At 41.4% G+C, this 24,315-nt stretch overlaps 1 protein-coding gene across 1 annotated transcript; it reads right to left on the reverse strand.

The window, feature by feature from the left end:
* Positions 1 to 1,781: 1,781 nt before the first annotated feature.
* Positions 1,782 to 24,315, reverse strand: SIX6 (SIX homeobox 6). Its single transcript, XM_042460831.1, is given in 7 exon segments — positions 1,782 to 2,566; positions 23,082 to 23,374; positions 23,377 to 23,414; positions 23,417 to 23,481; positions 23,483 to 23,529; positions 23,531 to 23,671; positions 24,220 to 24,315. Coding segments are annotated over 7 exon segments (858 nt in total). The 3' UTR covers positions 1,782 to 2,388.

Genomic DNA, 24,315 nt, shown 5'->3' on the forward strand with positions numbered 1-24,315 from the left:
GCAAAGTGGATTATTTCTGCATTATTTGTTGATGCAATATGCCTTTAAACAACAGAAAAATATTTTGATTGACTGAATGATGACTCACATGATCCAACTTTCTATATTAGTCGACCAGGAGACTGCTCACAGTTCACGTGACAATTGACACCTGGAATGTTTGGTTGCTTGTGAGCTGTTGTTGGGGCAGCAGGCTGTTGTTGTGAGCTACTGTTTTAGTTTGTAGCTGTGAAACAGACATTGAAGTTGATTGAAAGTCAGAAAGGAGTGTGTGTGTGTGTATACACACACATAGACATGCTGTTTTATATTGTACATATTATAACTGAAGGTAAAAAAAAACCTCCAGGACTTTGGTTGAATCAACTGTCTATGATTGTTTCTTTTAAGTGCAAAAAGTGGTCAGTGCACTGCCAATACCAACAGCTGGTTGTTGGGTATTTTTAAAATACTCTGCTGTGTACTGTATATTGTTTTGGCTATATCTGTGTGATTTTTGCTAGCCTTCATCCCAATTTAATATACTTGCTGGCGGTATTTACTCCCAGATAATTGACAGCTCTGCTGCCACAACCAACTACAATTCCCAGAATTCCATGGCAGGAGCAGTTTAAGTAATAGCAACCCGGATTATTTGTCACGGTTAAAAGACCCCATAAAATAAAAGCAAAAATGAAAGAGCACCTGAGCTCACTGACAGAGAAGGCTCACAAAACTACAGTTCCTAGACTTCCATAGCCTTGAACCATGGCATGGAGAGAATTCTTTAACAAGTTAAAAGTTAGGTGTTTTTCTTTTTACATTGAAGGACACACAAAATCTGTGGAGTTTATCACATGGGAGGAACTTCTCTTAATTTAAAATGAAAAGAAAGTGGGGCCAGAATGCATTCACGTGAATTCGCTAGTTCAACGAATTTACATGAATGCGAATTGTGTTCAAACTGACTTCCCATTGCCTGAAAATAGCTTGCCATTGCCCAAAATTGTGTGTGATCACCTCTCACGCAATAACGTGAAACCTCATGATTGCGTTTGGACTGACTTCCCATTGCCCGAAATTGAGTGTGGTAGTCTATCACGCAATAATATTAAACCCCATGATTGCATTCGGATTGCCATTGGATTATACTTCCAATTTCCCTTGTCTGATAACGTCCTGTGTCCCTAAATTGTATCTTACCTAGGTTATGCTTAAATCTGCCCCCTTTCCTGTGTGAATGGACTGAGATCTGCTGAAGAGAATAGTCTGACCATCATTTTTTGGAACCTTTAAAATCCAGTTCATTCTTGATTCATGGAAGTGTGTTCTTTGGCCTCCTCTTAAATCTTCTGCATCAGAAGAAACAACAACAGAAACCCTCCAACTCTTCTGCCTAAAATTAAGGGTCTTTTTTTTAAGAGTCAAGCAATGGAAAAAGAGTTAGTTTCGCTCACCCAACATTTTTATTACCTTGGAACTGTTGTTTTTTTTCTTTATTTTCTCTTTGTGTTTTGATTGCCCTCCCTCCCTGTACAATACCTGGTCCTCCACATGCTCTTGGGCAAGAAACAAACGAAAGAAAGAAAGAAAGAAAGAAAGAAAGGCTGAAATCACCTGTGCACATAAGCATCAAGCCCCCAAATAATAATTATAGTAATAATATTAACAATAATTAATCATCATAGTAATCAAATAAAAACGACCTACTGACAGATAATTATTTAAATAAGCCAATAAACATTATATAGAATATTTATATATTTATATATTTATACATATATATATATAAAAACCTTCTGAAAGTAAAACCAAACTATTTAAAAAATAATAATGACACACACAAAAATGACACCCAGTGTCTTTTCAGCTGGAAAACCCCCAAATTTTGAGGCAGGGGGGAATATTATGGTAGACAATGAAGTGAGCTTTTTTCTGTCTCTTCCCCAAGCCTCCATTTTCTCTCTGTGTCTTTTCATTTTGTTTGTGATTGGATGCTGTTCTGTTTTGAGGAATCTTTATAATAGTCGATGCTGGTTTGAAGAAGCGAAAATGCAGCTGGAAGCAAGGAGTGAGTCTTTTATTTCTCAGAAAAAGTTTTTTGGGTGTTTTCTGCTACAAAAGCACCCCAAAACTCTTGGGGTGTGGGTTGTAGCCAGCTAGTCCTGGGTGGCTAGTCTTCCTCCTTCCCCAACCAGCCCAGAAGCAAAGCAAAGTGGCCAGCATTGAGCCATGGAAGTCAACTGGCTGGCAAGGGAGGATTTGGCTAAGCCACTTGCGGCCCAGTCTGTCTTGTCCTTCTGCCCTCTGTCCCTTGGTGAGGTCAGCCATGTCTGTCTTTTTTCCTCCTTCTCTCTTCCTCCTCTGTATTTTTCCTCCTCCTTTTCCTTCTTCATCCTTCTTTCCTCTTCACAGGTCACATTCACTGTCGCTGGAGGTGATGGAGATGGCCGAGGAAGCTGCGGCTTTGCTGGACAGGCTGGCAGCTGGGCTGGAAGCAGTGCCCAGAAGAGGCTCCCCAGTGCTTTCTTCCTCCAAAGGCAGAGACCTTCCTGTGCCCTGAGAGCACATCACTTGCTGCTGAAGCCTGCAAAGGGAACGGAGTGTGGAGGGTCACACTGGGCTAGAAGCTCATGAAAGCTGGTCCCCCTGCCTCCCTCCTTCCTTCAAAAGAGACAACTCTCTCCCCAAGGGACACCCACCCACAACTTGGAGATGTGACCTTTGGGACTACAGGACCAAGAATCCCCTAACTACCCATGGCTTCTAGGGCCTGGGATTCTGGGAGGGAGGTGCAGGCTGCATCTGCACTGCAGAAAATTGCATTGACTTGCCCAAGGTCACCCAGTTGGTTTCCTTGGCTGAGCTGGGAATCCAGCCCTCGTTTCCAGTCCTAGCCCAACACTCAAACCAAATTCCAAGACTCAATGCTGTGCAATCCTGGAATTTGCAGTTTTGTGAGATATTGAGCCTCCTCTGTCAGAGAGTTCTGGTGTCTCAAGAAGCTACAGATCCTAGGAATCCATAGCACTAAACCATGGAGGTTGGTTTAAGCATTGGAATACGACTGGAGACCAGGGTTCAATTCTCGGCTTGGCCATGGAAACTCACTGGGTGACCTTGGGCAAGTCACATTCTCTCATCCTTGGGGAAAGGGAATGGCAAAGCCCCTCTGAAGAAGTCTTGCCAAGAAAATCCCATGATAGGCAGTGGCGTCACTAGGGTTGGCAACACCCAGTGCTGTAATTCATAATGTCACCCCCCCCTCCATTGATCTCCTCTCTCACCACACCATATAGAATCTTTAGTAATGTTTTTGGTACTAATGTTTCTCATAAATCCTAATTCCCATGTGCCACAGAATGTCATGGTAATAGTTGTGACTTAGGACTTTATCACATGGGATGGATCCTGTGCAGAAAATGGATTTAAAGTGAAAACAACCCACAAAAGTGGGTTGCTTTTCACACAACGTTCAGGGTTAACCTGAACAGAAAGTAAAAATAACCTGCAAAAGTGGGTAGCTTTTCAGACAACGCTGCCATCAATGGGAAATAACATGACATTAATTCAAACGAAAATTCGACGAAACCCACTCTTTTTTACTTTCGGGGAACTTCTGAAAGTAAAAAGAAGGGGGTTTTGTCGGCTTTCCGTTCAGATTAATCTTGCATTATTTCTCACTGAATCGATGTGTCTGAAAAACAACCCACTTTGGCAGCTGTTTTGCGGACTTTTAAATCCCGTTTCTGCACGGGATTTAACCAATTTGCCCCCAATTTGCCTGTTTGTGATAAAGTCCATAAACAACTAGCACAATTAAAATTATACATTTTAAATTACAACATCATATGCACAGCCTAAATGTATTTATGTATACATAGTTTCATATGCTTGAAGTTTATGCAAAATGTTTAAAAATAAAATTTGAAATTTGATTTTTTTAAAAATCTGGGGCCTCTCCTTTCTCTTCTCACCCCACTCACCCCATCTCTTTGGTATTTTAAAGGGGCACAGGTAAATGCTTCAGCCTGTTTCCACCAAAAAGCCGACATCTGGGAAGCAGTGGTGCCACTCCCTCTTAGGGTGTCACCTGGTGTGGTCCGCACTCCCCTCACTCCCCGCACCCACTAACATTGGGATAGGAAATATTGAAAGCTGGTCTCTAGCCCTCCCTCCTTCCTTCAAAAGAGACAACTGTCTCTGCATGGGACACTCACCCACAGCTTGGAGAAGCGACTTTTTGGACTACAGCTCTCACAATTCCCTAACTACCCATGGTTGCTGGGATTCTGGGAGCTGTTGTCCAAAAATGAATAAGAAGGCGAAGGTTGCATCTGCACTGCAGAAATTGCAGGGACTTGATCAAAGTCACCCAGTGGGTTTTCATGGCCAAGCTGGGAATTGAGCCATGGTCTCCATTCATAGTCCAACCCTCAAACCAACTTACATGGCTCAATGCTGTGAAATCCTGGGATGTGTAGTTTTTTGAGATACTGTCAGAGAGATCCGGTGCCACAAGAAGCTACAAATCCAGGATCCCATTGCAGTGAGCCATGGAAATTGGTTTGAGTGTTGGACTATGACTGGAGACCAGGTTTTGATTCCCGGTTTGTCCATGGAAATCCACTGGATGCTCTTGAATAATTCACATGCTCTCAGCCTCAGGGGATGGTAATGGCAAACCTCCTCTGCCAAGAAAACCCCATAATAGATTCACCTTAGGGACGCCATAAGTCGGAACGACTTGAATGCACACAACAACAACATAGTTAAAGCAGTATCAAAATGCAGTTTTTCTGCAGTGCAAATGCAGCCTTGGCCTTATAATTAATTTGGATGACAACTCACAGAATCCCCAGCAGCAAAGGGTAGTTCTCCAAGCCTCCATGGAAGTCAGTTCCCCAAGCTCTGGAACCCACCTTTGGATATGCAGCATGTTTGTACCAACCAGCCCCATACTTCTGCTAGATGGCCTCCTCTTGTCACCTTACACCGTCAACATTCCTACACCTAGTTCTTCTTTTTCTAGTCCCTTAAAAACTCTCTGTTTCTAGGCATGCTTTACCTTTACCTATCCAAAGAGGTCTTTTCTCTTCACCTCTGCCTCAGAATTCAGTTCCCATCAATCTTTATCCCTGCGCTTCGACTGTCTCAAGAGTTTCATCCTTGCAGATATTCACAGTCCCCACCTCCAATTATCCATGGCTTCAAACCATTGCTTCCCCTTCCCCTATCCCCATTTGACCTCATATATATAGGAACTGATTGATGACTTGCTTTTATTAATTTTTTGGTTTACGTATTTTGCTTCTCAACTCACCAGGGCCTCAAACCAAAGGAAACCGCCTCAAGGTGTGTCACCATCTACATCTGCTTGTTAATCCAAGCTAGTGTAGTGTGGTTGACTCAATGGGAATGAAGTGACATTTATCTAAATCACACTGATACAATAGGACTACTCTACCTGAGATTAACAGTTGGATTTATGGCCCTTCTGTCTCCCCTAGATTTTTCATCTTTTATTTACAATGGGAAGGGGAAATGTTGATATTACTACATTCTTCCCAAGGAATGCAAGCATGGCTGGGATCACTGAGAATCAGGCCTTTGTTTTAAATATTTATTAAAATTTATTTCAGTGGTTAATATTTTGTGCAGTTTAAATGGCAGTCTGGAACTACACTACAGATTGGGAGCAAGCTGCATTGAAATGATCAGGCACTGCTTTTGAACTGAAACCTATAGGATTGGATTAATCGCATGTAAAAGTCCACTTGCTTTTACAGTCTGGCTGATTTCCATTGACTCTCACTTGATTCCCACTTGCCTTACATTGATCAGCCTTGATTATTTATTTCTAAATATGTTTTATCCTATGCTATCTCAGCGTTGCTTACAGTCAAAATGACAGCAATAACAAAATGCCCCTGACTGAAACAACCATCAATAACAATATATCAACATTTTAAAATGACAGCAAGTTCAGCAATTAAAAGCCAGCAGAACACTTAAAACTACATTAGCTCTTATAAACTTTAAAAACTGCAATCCTATATCAACTTACCTAGGGGTAAGAAACATTAAATGTTTTTATCTTTTTAAACTATTGTATTTAATATTTTAACATGTAATTTGTTTTAATTATTGCAATAACTTAATTCCATTTTATTGTATTATTTTTCTATGCTTTTAATTGTACTATTTTTTAATGTTGTAAGCCACCCTGAGCCCCAGTCTTGGAGAAAGGCAGGATATCATCATCATTATCATCATACAGTGAGCCTGCACCATACGCAGGCTTCTCTTCTATGGCTTTCAGCATATACTGAAGCCACTGCACAATGTTATGAATGCGCCACACTGCATGCACGCACCCAAATATTTCCAATGGCGCATGAGCATACACAAATTTCCCCTTATGTGGGGGGGCTGGCACGGATCTCCCACGTAAGAGAAGGGAGGACTGTATAACTTTGTGGGGCATACGTCTGAGTAGACGTATTCAGCTGTGTTTCTTAAGCTATCTGATGTGGCTGACCAGCGGGTTTATCATGCCCATGGCAGGCAATGGCTCATGGATTGGCCTGGATCCATGGGCCACCATTTTGGATAGCATTGATATAGAGGATTGCACAGTAAAAGGTTTGAAATCCTTCCAGGCCCCCTGATTATAAAATGTCAAAATATACCAACCACAAAATGTGTGGCAGCACAGATCTACTGAGTTTTCACGCAATCAGTTTGACATATCTTTCAAATTATGGACCTTGCACAACACCCTCCCCTCTGTTTTCACCTTGACTTCCACTCCATGTCATTCCACCCCAACATCTCATCTCCATTGCAATCTAAGCATCCCCTCCACCCTGGTCATCCTCATTCATCATCAAAAGATGTAAAACACAATAATACATTCTGATCCTCCTGCATACTCAGGTTAATAAAGAATCAAGAACTGTAATCTACTCTTACCAACAAAGTGATGGCCCACCCACCCCTTGCTCAGAAAGCTGCACTGTAAAAGAACAGAAGAAATCATTCTTCTAACTTCTCCAGTCCTGCAACAAAAACATAATTACAGCTATACCCTCATCAGACGTTAACTGTCATGCCTTCCCCCTTAAACTCTTGTCTGCCTTCTGCCATAATTCACCCTGGCTATATTCATCACTGCCAGGGTGGTGTAGTGGTATGAATGTTGGACTAGTCTCCCTAGTCTCTCAAAGTCCAAATTTCTGCTAAGAAATGGGAATTTACTGGGTGACTTGGTAACTCGCATTCTCTCAGCCTTAGAAGAAGGCAGTGGCAGACTTCCTCTAAATAAATCTTGCCAAGAAAACACCATGCTAGGATTACCTTGGGATCATCATATGTCAGAAACAACTTCAAAGCACAAGACAACAATAATATCATCACCATGACTTATTTCTTTGCCTCACCCTCTCTACTTACAGAAAAACAATTCACAGATGAAAGACATGAGTGTATTCTTCACAAGTGCAAGATTCAAGGTTCTATTGATACTGTTATTAGGGGCTAGAAGAAAATATCACACAGATTAAACAGGGCTGGTGCAAACCATTAGAGATCTCCTGCCAGCCAAAGCAGTCAATAGTGGACTAGAGCTACCCCTCTGGCAGCGTCAGACCAGGGAGATGAAGCAACAAATACAAATAATAATAATAATAATAATAATAAATTTATTTCTATCCCACCCCTCTGCACATTGCAATCAGGGCGGCTTACAACATTAAAATGTACAATCCATATCCCCCAATCCCACCCCCTTTAAAATACAATTAAACAACTTACAATATAACAACAAATTGGGTTGTTATACCTACCCACCCAAGTCAAATTGCATGGGACATAAAGCCATGCAACTTATTTTGTCCCTGGAAGTAGAAAATCCCACAGTCTCCATTCTCTGCACTAAAAATAGAATAATTAGTTAAATAATTAATAATTTGCTGCCCTCTTGTGACACCCCAAATCTGCTGCCTGAGGCAGTTGTCTCATTCTGCCAGCCTACTATTGGTAGGCAAGGCCCTCATTATAGGAACATAGCAAGCTGCCTTATAATGAGCCAGGTCCATCTAGTCCAGTACTGGTCACTTTGACTGGCAGCCATTGTTCTCCAAGGGTTCAGGCAAGATTCTTTTCATAGCTGGATGATCTCTCAGTCATGTAGTAAAGAGGCATGATCCTGCTTAGTTTCCAAAATCATACCAAGATTGCATGTGTTCAGTATGGTATAGTAATGATACTAAGAACAGCTTAAAAGAGTTTTGCTATTAACCTCATCTCTCTTTGTAGAGATGCACTTGCTTGTCTCTTTTCTATATACTATATACTGTACTTCTCATTATTCACTAATTGTGGCATAACAATGTGAGGCTGGAGGCTTTCATGGCCAGCGTCCATAGTTTTTCATGGGTTTTTCTGGCTATGTGGCCATGTTCCAGAAGAGTTTATTCATAGAATCATAGAATCGTAGAGTTGGAAGAGACCACTAGGACTAGGATCATCTGTGGCTGGCATCTTTGGATGTCTTTCTCTGAAGATGCCAGCCACAGATGCTGGCAAAATGTCAGGAATAAACTCTTCTGAAACACGGCCACATAGCCAGGAAAAAAACACACACAAAAAAAACAGTTTGTGTGTTGGCTTAGGAATCTGGGAGAACAAGGTTCAAATCCCTGCTCAGCCACAGACCTCTACTGGGTGACTGCGGCCAAGTCAAACTCTCTCAGACTAAGAAGGCAATGGCAAGCCTTCTCTGAATAATCTTCCCAAGAAACCCCCGTGATCACTATAAGACTATAAGATCACTATAAGGTCACCATAAGTCAGAGTAAACCTGAAGGCAGATAACAACAATAAAAACAGAATCTCAACTGGGCCTCCCAAACTGGTTTCAATATGTTATGTTTGTTGTGGGGAGGTAGACACTAATATTCCATGTGATGATGTGGATTCTTGCATTTGTAAGACCCAAGCCCAATAAGACAGTCTTAATGCCAACAGGGCTGTTTTAACTAGTCAATCCATGTTTTGACTGACTTGATATAGTCAGGCTCGATGAAAGTCAAAGATTTCCCATGAAACACTTGCCAGACTTCTCCTTTTGATAAAAGCTCTTCCCCAGTCCTAATATCTGTCATTCCTTCTTTGGATACTCCCATACAGGTATTTCAGTCACTAAGGCAAGCTCTATTGTTTGGCAGAAAGAGACTGAATTTCCACCAGAAGCAGGTTCTGATTAGCATGGAATGGCATCAGGAAATTGTTTCATTTGCCATAATTGAATCTTTACCATTAGGGCTGGTGAGGTACTTGGGATATTTTCTACCTCATGATCCCATATAATCTGTCTGTCTTTTGGTGTATTATCTACCTTTGCTTTGGACAAGACACAATTTTTCCCAGGCTTGGGCCATCTCTTCAAGCATGCCAGTTGAAGATGATGGGGGCTGTAGTCTATCACATCTGGAAAGAAACAGGTTGGGGAGGTTGTCATATGCCTTATACTAATGAACTAACATCTCCCATGCACTTAACTTGCAATGACTTCCATCATGTCACTATCCCACTCCTGTATCACCTACTATCCCAACCACCTCCCATTAACTCTAAAAATTCTACCACTCCACTAATCTCAGTAATTTGCAAATGGAACAAACTACATTAGCTTTTCCTCCTTACTTCAGGTAAGGAGTAATATCTTCACTGCATCACATGCCTGCATTTTTATTATTTCCACCTACACTAACTGATTAGGACAGATGTATATAGTGCATCTAGACAGTTAGCATGGTGTAGTGGTTTCAGCATTGGACTCAAATCCCTGCTCAGCCATGGAAACCCCCTGAGTGACCTTGTGTGATTCACACCTTCAGAGGAAGGCAAAGGCAACCCCCCTCTTAACAAATCTTGCCATTAAAACTCTGCAATAGATTGTTTTTTTTTTTGGGTCCCCATAAGTCAGAAACAACTGGAAGGCACATGACATCTAGAGGGTATCTTTATCATACAGTTATGCCAGTTCAATTCCACTTAAACTGCAATGGTTCCACCATACAAAATCCTAAATTCAATTATTTGATGAAGAGTTTATAATTTTCTGATAGTGAGCTCTAGTGCCTTAGCTCAGGGGAGTGCATTAGGTCTTTCTGACAGAGAATTAACTATCTTTCTAAACTACACATCCCGGGATTCTGGAAGATGGAGCTGGAATAGTTACAGTGATGTAGTGTGTAGATACACTCTGAGAGAAGTTTCTCACCCATGACAAATTCCACTTCATCCTTTCCTCGCACAAACAGTACTGATTGGACCATTTGATCCATGGGTAAATTTATGGAGAACAGATCTGTCAAAGACCTTAACAGCTCAATGGAACCACCATGTTTGGACAATGTTCTTCTAAATATCAGCTGCTAGGGACAGCCAGGAAAGAAAAAGGAAGATCTAGCTGCTGATTTCTAGAAAGAAAATGCTGGAATAGATGGAACATGAAAGACCTAGGGAGCAGCTTTAAATGAAGTCAGATTAGGTGTCTTTCTTACCTAGTATTATCTTCTCTGTTGGGTACTGGCTGCCCAGGGTGGTCTCAGGAAATTAAAAATGCCACACAATGAAGCCAAAGACCTTTTGCAGGCAAAGCAAATGTTCTACCCTGGGCTGTATCCCCTTCTGAATTAGATTTATTCCATCATTGATCTTCCTGTGTTCTTACTGCAAATTGTGAAATTAGAGAAATAATGGATGTTTACTTATACATGCTGCTTCCCACAAAAATTCCAGGATTAGGAAAGACAACTTCTGTCCTTGCAAGGCAACTTGGAACATCCAGGGACAGTGGTCTAAGATTGAGAGAGGACAAAAAGAAGTTCACTTATGCTGGTTTTGGAGACTGGGAAGAGCCCTGAAGAACTATGTAAAACGCCCTTCTTCCCCAGCATCCTGTGTCACATAGTGGCCAGCAAAATGTTTTTGGTAAGCTTACAAGTAAAACACAAGAGCAACAGCACTCTCTGGCAACCAGCATGCAAAGGTATCCCACTGTTTCTGCAGGAAGTCATCCTGCTTAATAGCCATGAGAGACAAGCTGAATCCAGAGAAAACAGAGGTACAGTGTACTTGCAATAGGAACCCCAAGTCCAGGGAAGGAAATTTGTCAACCGGTCCTGAATGGGGTCAGACTTCCCCTAAAGGACTGCGTTCACAGTTTGGGAGTACTCCTGGACTTGTCCTCACAGCTGTCATCTCAAGTAGATGCGACAGCCAGGAGTGCTTGGTACCAACTTTGGTTGATACGCCAACTGCATCCCTACCTGGACCAAAAGGATCTTGAATCAGTGGTACATGCACTGGTAATCTCTTGTCTTGATTTCTGTAATGCACTCTACATGGGACTACTCTTGTACCAAGTTCGGAAGCTTCAGCTGATCCATTATATGGCAGCCAGACTGGTCACCAGTTCTTGCATGTTTGACCATATAACACCTGTGTTAAAATCTCTTCACTGGCTGCCGATCAGCTTCCGGGCACAGTACAAGGGCATTGGTTATCACCTTTAAAGCCCTACATGGCTTCAGCCTGAGTTACTTGCGGGAACGCCTCTCCCTACATAATCCACCCCGCACACTCAGAACATCTGGGAAATACTTATTAGAGTTACAAACGATTAGACTAGTAACAACTTCCCAAAAACCTTTCACAACTGCTGCTCCAAAATTGTGGAATAGCCTCCCGGAAGAGATCTGTCTTATTACCTCCTTGGATGCTTTCAAGAGGGCAATTAAGACGGATGTCTTCTGGCGGGCGTACCTGCCGGACCTTATATGAAAGATACTGCTCCACTACTCTGACGATGCTTGTCTTGGAATTCTTATTAACGCTGTTATTAATGATAGAGTTGATAGACAATTTAAACTAAATATTATTATTGTCATGTTTTACTGACTGTTTTCTGGATGTATTTTAGGTTGTAATCCTGCTTTGATCCAACTGGGAGAGGCAGGAAATATAAATAAATAAATAAATAAATAAATAAACAAACAAACTATGTCCGTATAACTCCGAGGCCATCACCCTGCTTTGTGGGAACAAATGTCACAAATTAATTAAACAATATATACCAAAAGTGCTTTCTTTCATCTCTACAATGGGATGGCTGGCTTAGGAGAAGTAGAGAGGGTTCATAAGAATCATGGCGTCATATTATATTTTCATTGCTGTGTTTTTTTCATTTTGGTTTGACATGATCTGAATCCTCTGTGTTAGTATGAACTGACACAGACCCACTGGCTCAATTGTTAAATGGTGAGTCAACATGTAGGTAAATTCCAGTGATTCAATGGGTCTACTCTAGTGCAAATGAACAAAAAAAATTGATATCACTCAGCAATTCAGGACATCAATTCATCATTTTACCCAAAGGACAAGAACAAATCTTGTCATTGAGACCAGTGCTAGAAATCCAAAGTGTTGGTCCAGGGATAGGTGTCAGTCTGCGATTTATTGGCTGCCAGTCCATGGTGAGTTTCCAGGAAAGAAACAGTTGTATTTAATTGGCATAAATATGGGGCCAGTGAAAAAAACTCTTGACAGTTCTGCATATCAGATAGCTTAAGAAGCACTGGTCTAGACATTTTGCCTTATATGGGTGTTGCTACATGAAAACAAAAGCAGGCACGTGGGGTCTTATAGCCGATGCATATAAGACACATCATCTGTTGTTGGTCATGATGGTGGTGTTGTGTGCCTTCAAGTCATTTCCAATTTATGGCGACCATCTTATCCCCTTAAAAATGACTTTATCCTTTCTTTACCCATTAAATATATTCCATTTAGAAGCTGTGGTCCTTCATTATACTGTTTGAGTAGAAGTTATTGTGGTAGAAAATGAGTAAATGTCCACACCACAAACAACAATAACTCTATAGGGTTTTTTTGGTGGGTTTTTAGGGCTATGTGGCCATGTTCTAGAAGAGTTTATTCCTGACATTTCGCCAGCGTCTGTGGCTGGTATCTTCAGAGAATGCTGGCATGGAAGAGAGTTGGGTATGTTAATCTATGCTAATCTGTGTATTGTTCTAACAATAACTCTATTATGTGACTTTCAGATCTTCTAAATATTACCATGGGTTACAACCAAGCCTCCAAATCCAACCAGGTCACACTGTTTCCCAACTCCATCCCCATCTATCCATCCATTTCTTTACCATCCACCTGCTGGGGCCACTGTCTACCCAAGATTTATGCTTTTGCCAACAGCAATTAAGAGCTTGGGGAAAAAACACCCTTTTCAATAGCCACTGAGGTTTAGGAGCCATCAAAGTAAAAACAACAACAACAACAATTTTTCTGAGATCTGCAGCCATCCTAGCCAAACCTGATTCCAGAATCTGAAATTCCGGGGGACCATTCATGCAACACACTTATAGCACTATGATCCCACTTTAACTGCCATGGCAACATCTTATGGAATCCTGGGTGAGGCACTCGAACTTTCTGGTTGGGAATTATAAATATCTCTCCCTTAACTCCAAATCCTAGGATTCCATAGGACTAAACCATGGCAGTTACAATAGAATCACAGAGCTATAACTGCATAGTATGAATGTCCCCAGGTCATACAATGGCTAGGTATCAACACACCATAACATCAGTATGACTTTGGTGCAGCTCCACCTGATGCACTCCAAATATTTTCACTTTCAGCCCCCATGATCTCTCACCTTTCGCTGTGTGACTTGGGGGCTAATGGGAGTTACAGTATGAACAACACTAGATGTATGCGGGAGGTAGATTAAACTGGTGCTGTTCTTTGGTTTTTAAACTCTATACCTGAGGATCCTGGGGTTCCTTAGAGATTTATCAGACCAATTTTTCTGTTAAGAATATTACCAATCTTCCTTTTCAATGAGGAATCACAGAAAAGCGTTGGTTATATTATGGGGCACATTTATGAGTTTGTACAGGTGCCCCCCATCTCATCCTACTCTGCCACCACATTGTTCTCTAACAAGCATGAGTCAAATAGCAAATGCACATGTTTCTTTGTGGATTAGGAAATCTGAAAAAACCTGGTATAGATCCATGTGTGCGCACACAATGTTTAGGGCCATGAAGAAATGGTTATCCACTGGAATAGGAATTGCTTTAATTTATACTGCCCACTATACTAATTTATCTATCATTCCCAACATTTATATTTATTATACCATTTTACAAGTTAGTGAAAGCCTTACAACTCTGCCATCTGGATAATGTGCGCAATTCTAATTCAGGAATTTGTGATTTTACATTATATTTTCAGATTCTGTACGTTGGTGTTGCATCTGATTGCATTAGTAGATAACTTACTATTTTGCCAGCGCCTTCTTTTCAGAAAACATTTCTCATCAGCTTCCTTTATTATTTCCTTTTCTTGAGTGCTATACTTTCCGTTACGGTTTTCCAGTCATGTTTTACTGGATGATTTATGGGGTGTGCAATAATAAACACATGGGAGTTTGGATCCTGTAATATTTTTGAAATAGGTTTTCTTTCAGGGGAAGTAATTTCCAAATAATTCAGTTTTAGAATATTCTTCAAATATCACACTTTCAAGAGACCATAATTACAGCACAATCTTCAGTTAGAAAAAAGCATGGCTGCTCAGAATAAGCTCCCCTTGAGTACAATGAGATTTACTCACAGGAAAGCCCATGTATTTCATATTTTATTAGACAGAGGAACATTTATAACACCCAAAGATGTCTAGTTCTAATTTTCAAGTAGAAATATTTCTGCTTGAAATGTAGAACTAGACATCTTCAGGTGTTACTGAATTTTAAGCATGTTTCCTATAGTGATTTTCTTTGTTATGCCTCACAATAACAACCTAGTATCCAGATTTTGCCATAGAGTAGATGTGTGCCTAAGTCTGCCTCCAATCCATCCTCATCATCTAAACAGTCCATCTGAATGTATTCAGATTAGACATAGTTAATAGCATTTCAAGACGTTATTTTAAAGCCTTCATCAGAGCATCCAGAGATGAAATAAAACTGATGTCCACACTTGAAATATGCCATGCTATTGCTGTTTTTGCTACTTCTTTCTCTGTTTATGTCATTTTATTGTTCTGGGTGTCTACAGTTCTTAAAACAAAGACAAGAAGAACACTATTAATCTTGAACAAGGTTAAATCTTCTCAAGTACAACAGTTGTTTTTTCCAAAATGAATAGCAAAAACAGAGCTAAGATAAATAAGATAAGTATGTATGATCTGGTAATTCAGTATTGAAATTACAATTCCTCCTAAGGATTATCATGTGTTATAGTAACTGATGTATATTTGATTTCAAGCAGCTTTCAGGATGATGGATGGATGGATGGATGGATGGAGAGATAGATAGATAGATAGATAGATAGATAGATAGACATATTATTGTATATATAAACTCCCATTCAAATCCCATATTTCAAAATAACTGTTCCCTTTCTCATTTCCATTCATTTTCACCATGATTTCATTCAGACTGAAGAGAACAAACACAATTTCCTGCTACTTCACTATGGAGTCGAATCTCACCTTCTCTCCTCTAGTTTAGAAAATGAGCTTAAACTAAATTCGACAAAGGATCATTCACAATTTGAACCACAAAGAAAAAGTTTACTCTCAATTCAGGGTTCCTAAACTTCATTTCCCCAGAAAAGCTTTCAGGGCACCAAATTCCAGAAGAACCCCATTTAGGCCCACATATTTTATACTAGACTCTGGAGTCTTTTAAATCATAGGGAAGGGCAAAGATATGGAAATTAATACATCTAACTGTGTGTACCAAATGTTTGGCTCCTGTTCCATTTTCCTTCCTTTCTCTTTATAAAGCAAATCCAGAAACCACTTGAAATCACCATCTTTTTACAGTAATTATAATTTTATTTCCTTGTCTTCTGGGGAGTGATATAGATTCATCAGGGACCTTTATGGACGCCATTCCCCTGCCATTATCAGTGCAGCTCAGTAACATTTACTCTCACATATGCAGCCTTTGTTCATATGCTGCTCCTTGTGATTGACAAATAAATGCAAGAACTTATACTAAAACTCGCTTTGCCCTTTGTGGAATTATTTCTTCCCCTCTCTCTCCCACCCACTAAGTGCAAGTTACTCCTTGTCATTGTACCTTCTCCTGTGCTTTCCAATTTATTCCATTCCAAAGATATAGGCAGGAACATACACACAATTCAAGCCTTTCCCTCTTTATTTTTCCCCAGGAAAGGATCCTCTTAATGAATATTTTTACTCTGGTCCACATCCCGTTTCATAACCTGGTTGTTTTCCTGTTCCACAAGTCAATGGGGCTAAACGGGTTTGTTTTCAGGAGCACTGGCAGATTGTGAATTGTGAACTGGGCCTCTGTGACTCCCTCCCTACTGAAAAATATAGGTCATTCCTCTTAATGAATGCATCTAAATATAAAGCTGTGCCTATTGTCCGATCAGGGCTTGCTGTTCTAGGGAGCTCCTGCTTTCCCTGTTTATTTTTCATTTCAGCCTAGGCACACACCTTCAACCAAGTCCCCTTTTGCTTACGCTCCCATTTTTGTTCTCTACTAATACTGATTGTGCATTTGTGTGTGTGTGTGTGTGTGTGTTCATCTTCCAAAAAAAGGACAGTGTGATTTCCCAGGAATGACTCTGCTCCAGCGATGTGCATGAAATGCAACTGTGCATTGTGGGGTTTGACTCTGCCGTCTATAATAACGATAAAGTCTTTAAAATGCATATCTTTCATAATCATTCCAATTTCTATTAAAAACTGGTTTTGTCTGAATGGGATAAAGATGCTTCATAAAGCGTTATCTATGTGTCTTTCAAATATATGCTTACAAATAGACGCTAGATGGATGGATGGATGAAATTCAAAAGGTCATAAACCATATTGTTCTATAGGGTGTAGCATTATGGCCATACACTTGGCTTGTAGCTAAAGCCATGTTAAAACAAGAGAGGTTAGGTGTAGTTGATTATATTTAAGAATGGACTTCATCCCAAACTCACTATTGGAGGCAAGCTGCATGACACACAAAGAAACCCAAATAAAATGAAAAAGGGCATGGACCATATTATTTCATAGTATGTAACATTATAGCCATAGACTTGGCTTATAGCTAAAGCCATGTTAAAGTAAAAGAGGAGAGGTGTGATTGATTATATTTAAGAATGGACTTCTCCCATAACTCACTATTGAAAGCAAGCTGCATTGCACACAAAGCAACCTAAATGCAATTGAAAAGGGCATAAACCATATTATTCTATAGGATGTATTATTATAGCCATACACTTGGCCTGTAGCTAAAGCCATGCTAAAGCAAGAGATATTAAGTGCGGGTGCGGCTGATTATATTTAAGAATGAATTTTTGCCCAAAATTCACTATTAGAAGCAAGCTGTATTGCACACAAAGAAACCTAAATGCAATTGAAAAGGGCATAAACCACATTATTCTATAGGATGTAACATCATGGCCATATATTTGGCTTGTAGCGAAAGCCACATTAAAGCAAAAGAGGCTAGGTGTAGTTGATTATATTTAAGAATGGATTTTTGCCCCAAACTCACTATTGGAAGCCAGCAGCATTTCACACAAAGAAACCTCACCCTTATGTTTATTTGAGATTTACTCCTAGTGAGCTACAAGGACTTTAATTTCAAAATGAATATGATTAAGGTAACGCTTAGATGTGCATTTAGGAATGGGATGGGTGGCTGGAGAGAAGTCACTAAGCCAGGATACATGATTTAAATGGGCTACTAACCGGGTTATGTATCAGATACAGCATTTAACAGTATTAGAAATATCCATCTGTATACATGGGTATCAGGAAGCGAAATGTAATGGTATTAAATTATATCCTTCCGTCGTGAAATAGATATCGTACTTTAATATACGCTTATTTAAAAACCACTGCCCTGCGTCTAAAGTATGGATAGAGAGAGAGAGAGAGAGAGGCAAGCAGGAAACAGCTTTCTGCTTTTAGTCTAAGGAAGATGTAACAGTGGATGAGTCTGAGAAATGAAAATGAATTCTAGAGCATACTATGCTTTAGAATAGCAATAACAGCAAGAATATCTCTTATGTATCTGTGCTTTTTCAAGATGCCTTTGGGTGACTCCATCATGTCACAGGGTTTTCTTGGGCAAGGAGTATTCAGAGGTAGTTTTGCCAAAACCTTCCTCTGAAATATAGCCTACAGCACCTGGCATCTGTTGGCGGTCTCCCATCCAAGTACTAACCGGGGCTGGCCCTGCTTAGCTTCCAAGATCAGGTGCCTTTAGGGTATTTAGGCCCAACTGGACTCTTTCTCTGTCTTACTATTGCTTTATGTCAAGAATAGTGTTACGGTGCTCCAAAGTTAACACATCTTCCTCCTCGCTCCAAAAAGAGATACTCTGCAAACTAATTGAATTTCATGCTGGTTCAGTCTTTTTTCTTTTTAAAAATATGCCCGATATATTAGAATAGAGAGAGGCCTGTTGCAGCAGAAATGCACCTCGTTTGTGAAATATTAATTGCCACTCTGAATGTCAACACGCTTACTTGCAAGTAAACTTCCATTAATTCAAATTACAGCCTGCCTTAATGATATCAATATGATGGGACACTAAATTGTGAAGCGTAAACTAATGGCAGTAGGAGATAAAACAGAATATATAATACAGTATATTACTCCTTAAAGCCAACATGAGATAGTAGTTTGAGCTCGGATTATGACTCTGGGGAATCGGGTTCGAATCCCTGCTTGGCCTTGGAAACACATGGGTTGATGTTGGGCAAGTCACACTCTCTCAGCCTCAGAAGGAGACAAAGACAAAACCCTCCCTGAACAAATATTGCCAAGGAAACCCTGTGATAGAGTCGCCTTAGGGTTGCCATAAGTTGGAAACTACTTGAAGACACAACAACAACAACAACAACAACAACATTTCTCCTTCTTAAACCTCCCTTTTCTAAATTCATACAAGACAAAATATTCAAGCCCCTAAAATTAATGCACCATCTCCTCTGAAATGCTGCATTTTGTTGAAGGGAAATAGGCATTTCTCTAAAGTATAACATATACTTGCTTCTTATTGATCAGTAAAACAGTTGATAGGTAAATCCCACTGGGATTCAATAGGTCTACTTTAATAACAGGATCCAATGTTGCTGCATAAAGCTGCCATCCTAAGCATATTTTAAAGTATTATTTAACATTTTTTAACCTTTTTTCATTGCATTTTATTCTGATAATATGTAACTCGTTTTAATACTGTAATAATTTAAGTCTATTTTTATGTACTATTTTGTATGCTTTTTAATGTACTATGTACTTGTATGCTATTTTAATGTACTATTTTTGTATGCTTTTAATTGTACTGGGTTGTTGTTGTTGTTTTTTTAATGTTGTGAGCCACCCTGAGTCCCAGTTTTAGGTAAAAAGTGGGATATAAATAATAATAATAACAACAATAAAACTTTTGTTTATATCCTGCTTTTCGTTAAGACAATCATAAAAATAACACAAGACAATAAAGCCACGGCGCTGTTTAAAACCTGATATTCTGACTTTGGAAACCTGGAAGAAATGATCATTTTTCTCCTCAAGGTTTCTCCTTTTGTCCATTTCTAATGTGGGTCCATCATTTTGATTCATACTCAGAGCAAATCTTTAAAGAAGAAGAAGAACAACAGAATGAACCAAGGGCATCAATTAGGAATGTTAGGAAAGAGAGGGCATACAATTTCATCACTCGCTATATTGACTCAGAAGCGGAGAAAGACACACTGCAGAAATAATCCAGTTTGACAGCACTTTAACTGCCCTGGATCAGTGTTGGCAAATCCTGGGAGTTGTAGTTTCCTGTGGCACTAGAGCTCTCTGACAGAAAAGGCTAAACATCTCACAAAACAACAGTTTTCATCAGGATTTCCTTGCCTTGAGCCAGGGCAGTCAAAGCGGTCTCAAACTGGATTATTTCTGCAGTGTGTTTTGGAGCTATGAACGCATTTATCAAAGTAAAGAGTTGTGTATACTCACTCCTGGCTTTTGGACAAATACAGTTTGGTAACTAAACCAAAAGAAGTCAAGAAAGCCAGATTTACTCATGCTAGGATATAATGTGTGTAAAGGTCTTTGGAGCTCTTTCTTTTCTCCCTGCTTCCTCCTTTTAAATCTCTTTTACTCAGTCCAAATGTCATCAGCCTCTGTAGCAGAGAAACTTCCACTTCAATGAAACAAAATTGACACTCAGCAATATTTTTTTTACAAAATGTAACTGCTGTCTATACAAATGTGGCTTCGTGTTGTGAACCAACATGATTCCAGCCTCGAAAAGGGAGTAAATAAAAACAGGTTTACAAAAATGTCTGCTCTCCAAGTTGCTAGCTCCAGTTATTCCCCACTGAATAGAACAACAACCCTGATGGAAGAGCCGTTGACTCAATGGTTCTGCTTCACTAGGAGTTGGGTTTTGCCTATAAGTATGCCCTTTCTTTACGCAAACAACACAGACATCTAGACCTGAGAGAAGCAGGGAGAAGGAGGAAGGTGCAACCCTCTCAAAGATGAGCTTTGAGCTGGACAGGTGGCTTCCCAGACACTTGCATCTCTCCCTCTTTCTGTAAACAGCCTATTATATAGCATCATTAATATTATTATTGTCGTTGTCGTTGTGTGCTTTCAAGTCGTTTCCGACTCGTGGCGACCTTAAGGTCACAAGGGTTTCCCCGGCAAGATTGGTTCAGAAAAGGTTTGCCTTTGCCTTCCTTTGAGGCTGAGAGAGTGTGAGTTGTGAGTTGTGAGTGGGGATGGGTCTCCAGAGCTGGCCCTCTATTATTATTAGTAGTAGCAGTAGTAGTTGTGGTGGTGTTGGTGGTTGTGCTTTCAAGTCATTTCCGACTTATGGCAACCCTATTATTATTATCGTTATTACTGGATAGCAACAACGTCGACCCTACTATTACCATCGTCATTATCATTATTAGTTGTAGTTGTTGTGTGCCTTACGGCGACCCTAATATTATTATTACTAGCCGCTTCGATTATCTTTTTGACAGAGAGCCGGGGTAAAAAATAAAGCTTTTGTTTGCTTGTTCATTTACTGTATTGTTGTTGTTGTTGCTGCTGTGTGCCTTCAAGTCGTTTCGACTTATGGCGACCCTGTTGTTGTTGGACACTCAGACACTCAGACCCTATTATTATCATTATTGTTAGTTGTTGTTGCTGTTGCTGTTGTGTGCGTTCAAGTTGTTTCCGACTCATGGCGACCCTATCATCATCATCATCATCATCATCATCATCATCATCATCATCATCATCATCATCATCATCAATATTATTGGGCACTTTTTGTGCCTTCTAGTAGTTTCCGACCTTTGGCGACCCTATTATTATTATTATTATTATTATTATTATTATTATTAGATGCTCAGCAACAATATGGCTTTGTTAAAAAAGAAATTAATCGCTGCAGAGTACAAACAGTGACTCTATGCCTAGAAAAGGAAAGAGAATAAAACAGATTTAAAAACAAAAAACAAAAAAGCACCCGGGAAAATGGGGGACCGCGATCTCCTCAATTCTCCTGAATGAATTTCCTAATAAGAATAGTAGTAGTACTAGTAGTAGTACCGCATCCTTTCCCCCAAATAGAGAGTCAAGGCGGCTGAGCTAGCATATATTTATGTGTGTGAGTGTGTGTGTGTACTGTATACAAGGCTTAAGAGAGCCAGCGCGGCGTAGTAGTTTAAGCATCGGACTCCGGAGACCTGGGTTCGAATCCCAGCCACAGAAACCCATTGGGGCAAGTCACACATTCTCAGCCTCAAGGGAAGGCTATGGCAAAACCTTTCTAAAGAAACTGGCCCCCAAAACCCCAGGATAGACCCACAGCCTTAGAGTCGCCCTAAGTCGGAAAGGACTTTGAAGGCATACAGCAAACACACAACAAGACTAAGGGCACCCAAAGATATACTACTACTACTATTATTATTATTATTTCCCCGCTTTCCCCCTAAAATTGGGACTCAAAGTGACTTACAGTCTAAAAAACACAGAGTAGAGTTAAAAACCCACAAAAAGCAACAATTGAACTATTTAATTGGATTAAACTCTTACAGTATTTAAAACAGATCATTTCTTATAGCTAAGTCTAGGGAGAAAGGCTCATGCCACCGACTTCTTTCTTTCCGTTATTTATGTCTTTGTATTTGTTTTGTTTATATCCCTACAGGGACTCAAGGCGGCTAACAAAACAAAAGCTGCTACAAAATCTCTCTCTCTCGCCACTCAACAGCACCGCGCCCTTTCCTCCAAATAGATAAATAATACATTTATTAATAAATAATAAATAAAAAGGAGGGGGTTATAACTATATGGTTCTCTCTTTTTTTGCCCCCCAATATTATTGTTTTTAATTAAAATCCACCGTAACAACCAATAGAGCAGAAAACGTCCAACAAAACCGAGTGAACCAGCGGCTGACAAAACTGAGCCAAATGCGACTCTTCCTCGAAAAAGAAATCCGCTTCTCGCTTGCGAGCATTGCTTGCATTGTCCTTGTTTTCTTAGGTTTAAATAGGGTCTAAATTTGGGGTATATATATATATATATATATATATATATGGAACCCTACCCCAAATTTATGGTTGAAAATAAGAAAACAAGAAAAATCCAAAGGAGAAACAGAGTATCAATTTGGGCTCGGGTTCTCTAGATATGTATATAAAGAGCCCTACCCCCAAATTATTCTTGTTTGGATTTTCAATAAAGCATTAATTAAAAAAATAAACGATTCCTCTTTAGGATTTTTCGTAATTTTGAGCCATCCCTCCACCTCTCTCTCTCTCTCTCTCTCTCTCTCTCTCTATCTGTGTGTGTATATACATACATACATACATACATACACACAGTATCTCTGGATCGGTGAGGGTTTCTACTCTAGTAAGTGTAGCTACTCAAGCGCTGCTGTGCCTGTATCCTTGTGTCCTCCTCTCTCTCTCCCTCCCTCCATCCCTTCCTTCTGCCCGAGGATCCCCCTCCGATCCCCTGCCGTGGAGACCTGTTCTTGGCGGCGGCGGCGCGGTCCCTCTGCCTGCGGTTCTTGAACCAGTTGCCGACCTGGGTGGGGGTGAGGCCGGTGGCCTGGGCCAGCTCCCTCTTCTTGCCGGGGTTGGGGTAGGGGTCCTGGAGGTACCACTCGCGGAGCAGGTGCCGCGTGCGCTCCTTGAAGCAGTGGGTCTTCTGCTCGCCGTCCCAGATGGTGCGGGGCAGCGGGAACTTCTTGCGGACGCGGTACTTGTCGACGGGGCCCAGGGGCCTCCCGCGGAGCTTCTCGGCCTCCTGGTAGTGGGCCTTTCCAGCCAGAGGGCCTGCAGCTTGGCGTGGGACTCTTGGGGAACTTGTGGCCCTCCAGGATCTGGTAGAGCTCGCGGAAGTGGCCCCCGTGGAAGGCCACCACGCCGGGCCCGCAGCCCCGACTCGTTGCGGTGGAGGGCCTCGCAGGCCGCCCGGGGGCACCGGCAGCGACCAGAGGAAGCGCCCCAAGCCGCTCCACGTCGCCGCTTCCTCCAGCGTCTCGCACACGCCCGCCACCTGCGCCGCTGAGCTCAGCTCGCCGGTGCAGCCTCCCCCGACGGACACACCGTCCTCCTCCGGCGGCGAGAGAGGGAGGAGGAGAGGAAGGCGGGCGCCGAAAGAGGAGGGAGAGAAGAAGAAAGGAGGGCAAGCAGGAGGAGGAGGAAAAAGGAAGAGGAAGAGGAGAAAAGAAGAGAAGAGGAGAAGAGGAAGGGGCTGAAGTCCCGGCCTGGGGGGCGCCCCTCCTTGTCTTGCCTCCTGGGGAAGGACCCTGGCTGAGGCGCCTCGTCCCTCTCTCTCTCTCTCTCTTTCTTCTTCTGAGGCGAGCGATGCTCCTTCTCCTCTCCTCTGTCTCTTCTCTTCTTCCCTTTCTCCTCGGAGGGAGCTTCGCAGCAGCAGCAGCAGCAGCCAGCGCCGCCGCCGCGCGCCTTGCGCTTCTGAGGCGCCAAAAAGAGAAAGGAGGAGAGGAAAAGGATGGAGAAGGGGAGAGGAGGAAGGTGCGCTGGGTTTGTCGCCTGGCCTTCAGGCGGAGGAGGAGGAGGAGGAGGAGGAGTTGTGTGGGGTTGCGAGGTTGCGAAGGGGGGGAAGGAGGACGAGGGGAAGCCCGCATCTCCATCCCTCGCCTTCATCCGCCCAGGCCTTCTCTGCTCCTGATTGGCTGCCTCCACTTTTGGGGGCCCTCCCCTCTCGGCTCCCAATGGCAGGGGACGCCTGTCCAT

The sequence above is a fragment of the Sceloporus undulatus genome, chromosome 1 (assembly GCF_019175285.1).
Source record: "Sceloporus undulatus isolate JIND9_A2432 ecotype Alabama chromosome 1, SceUnd_v1.1, whole genome shotgun sequence".
Taxonomy (NCBI): Eukaryota; Metazoa; Chordata; class Lepidosauria; order Squamata; family Phrynosomatidae; genus Sceloporus; species Sceloporus undulatus.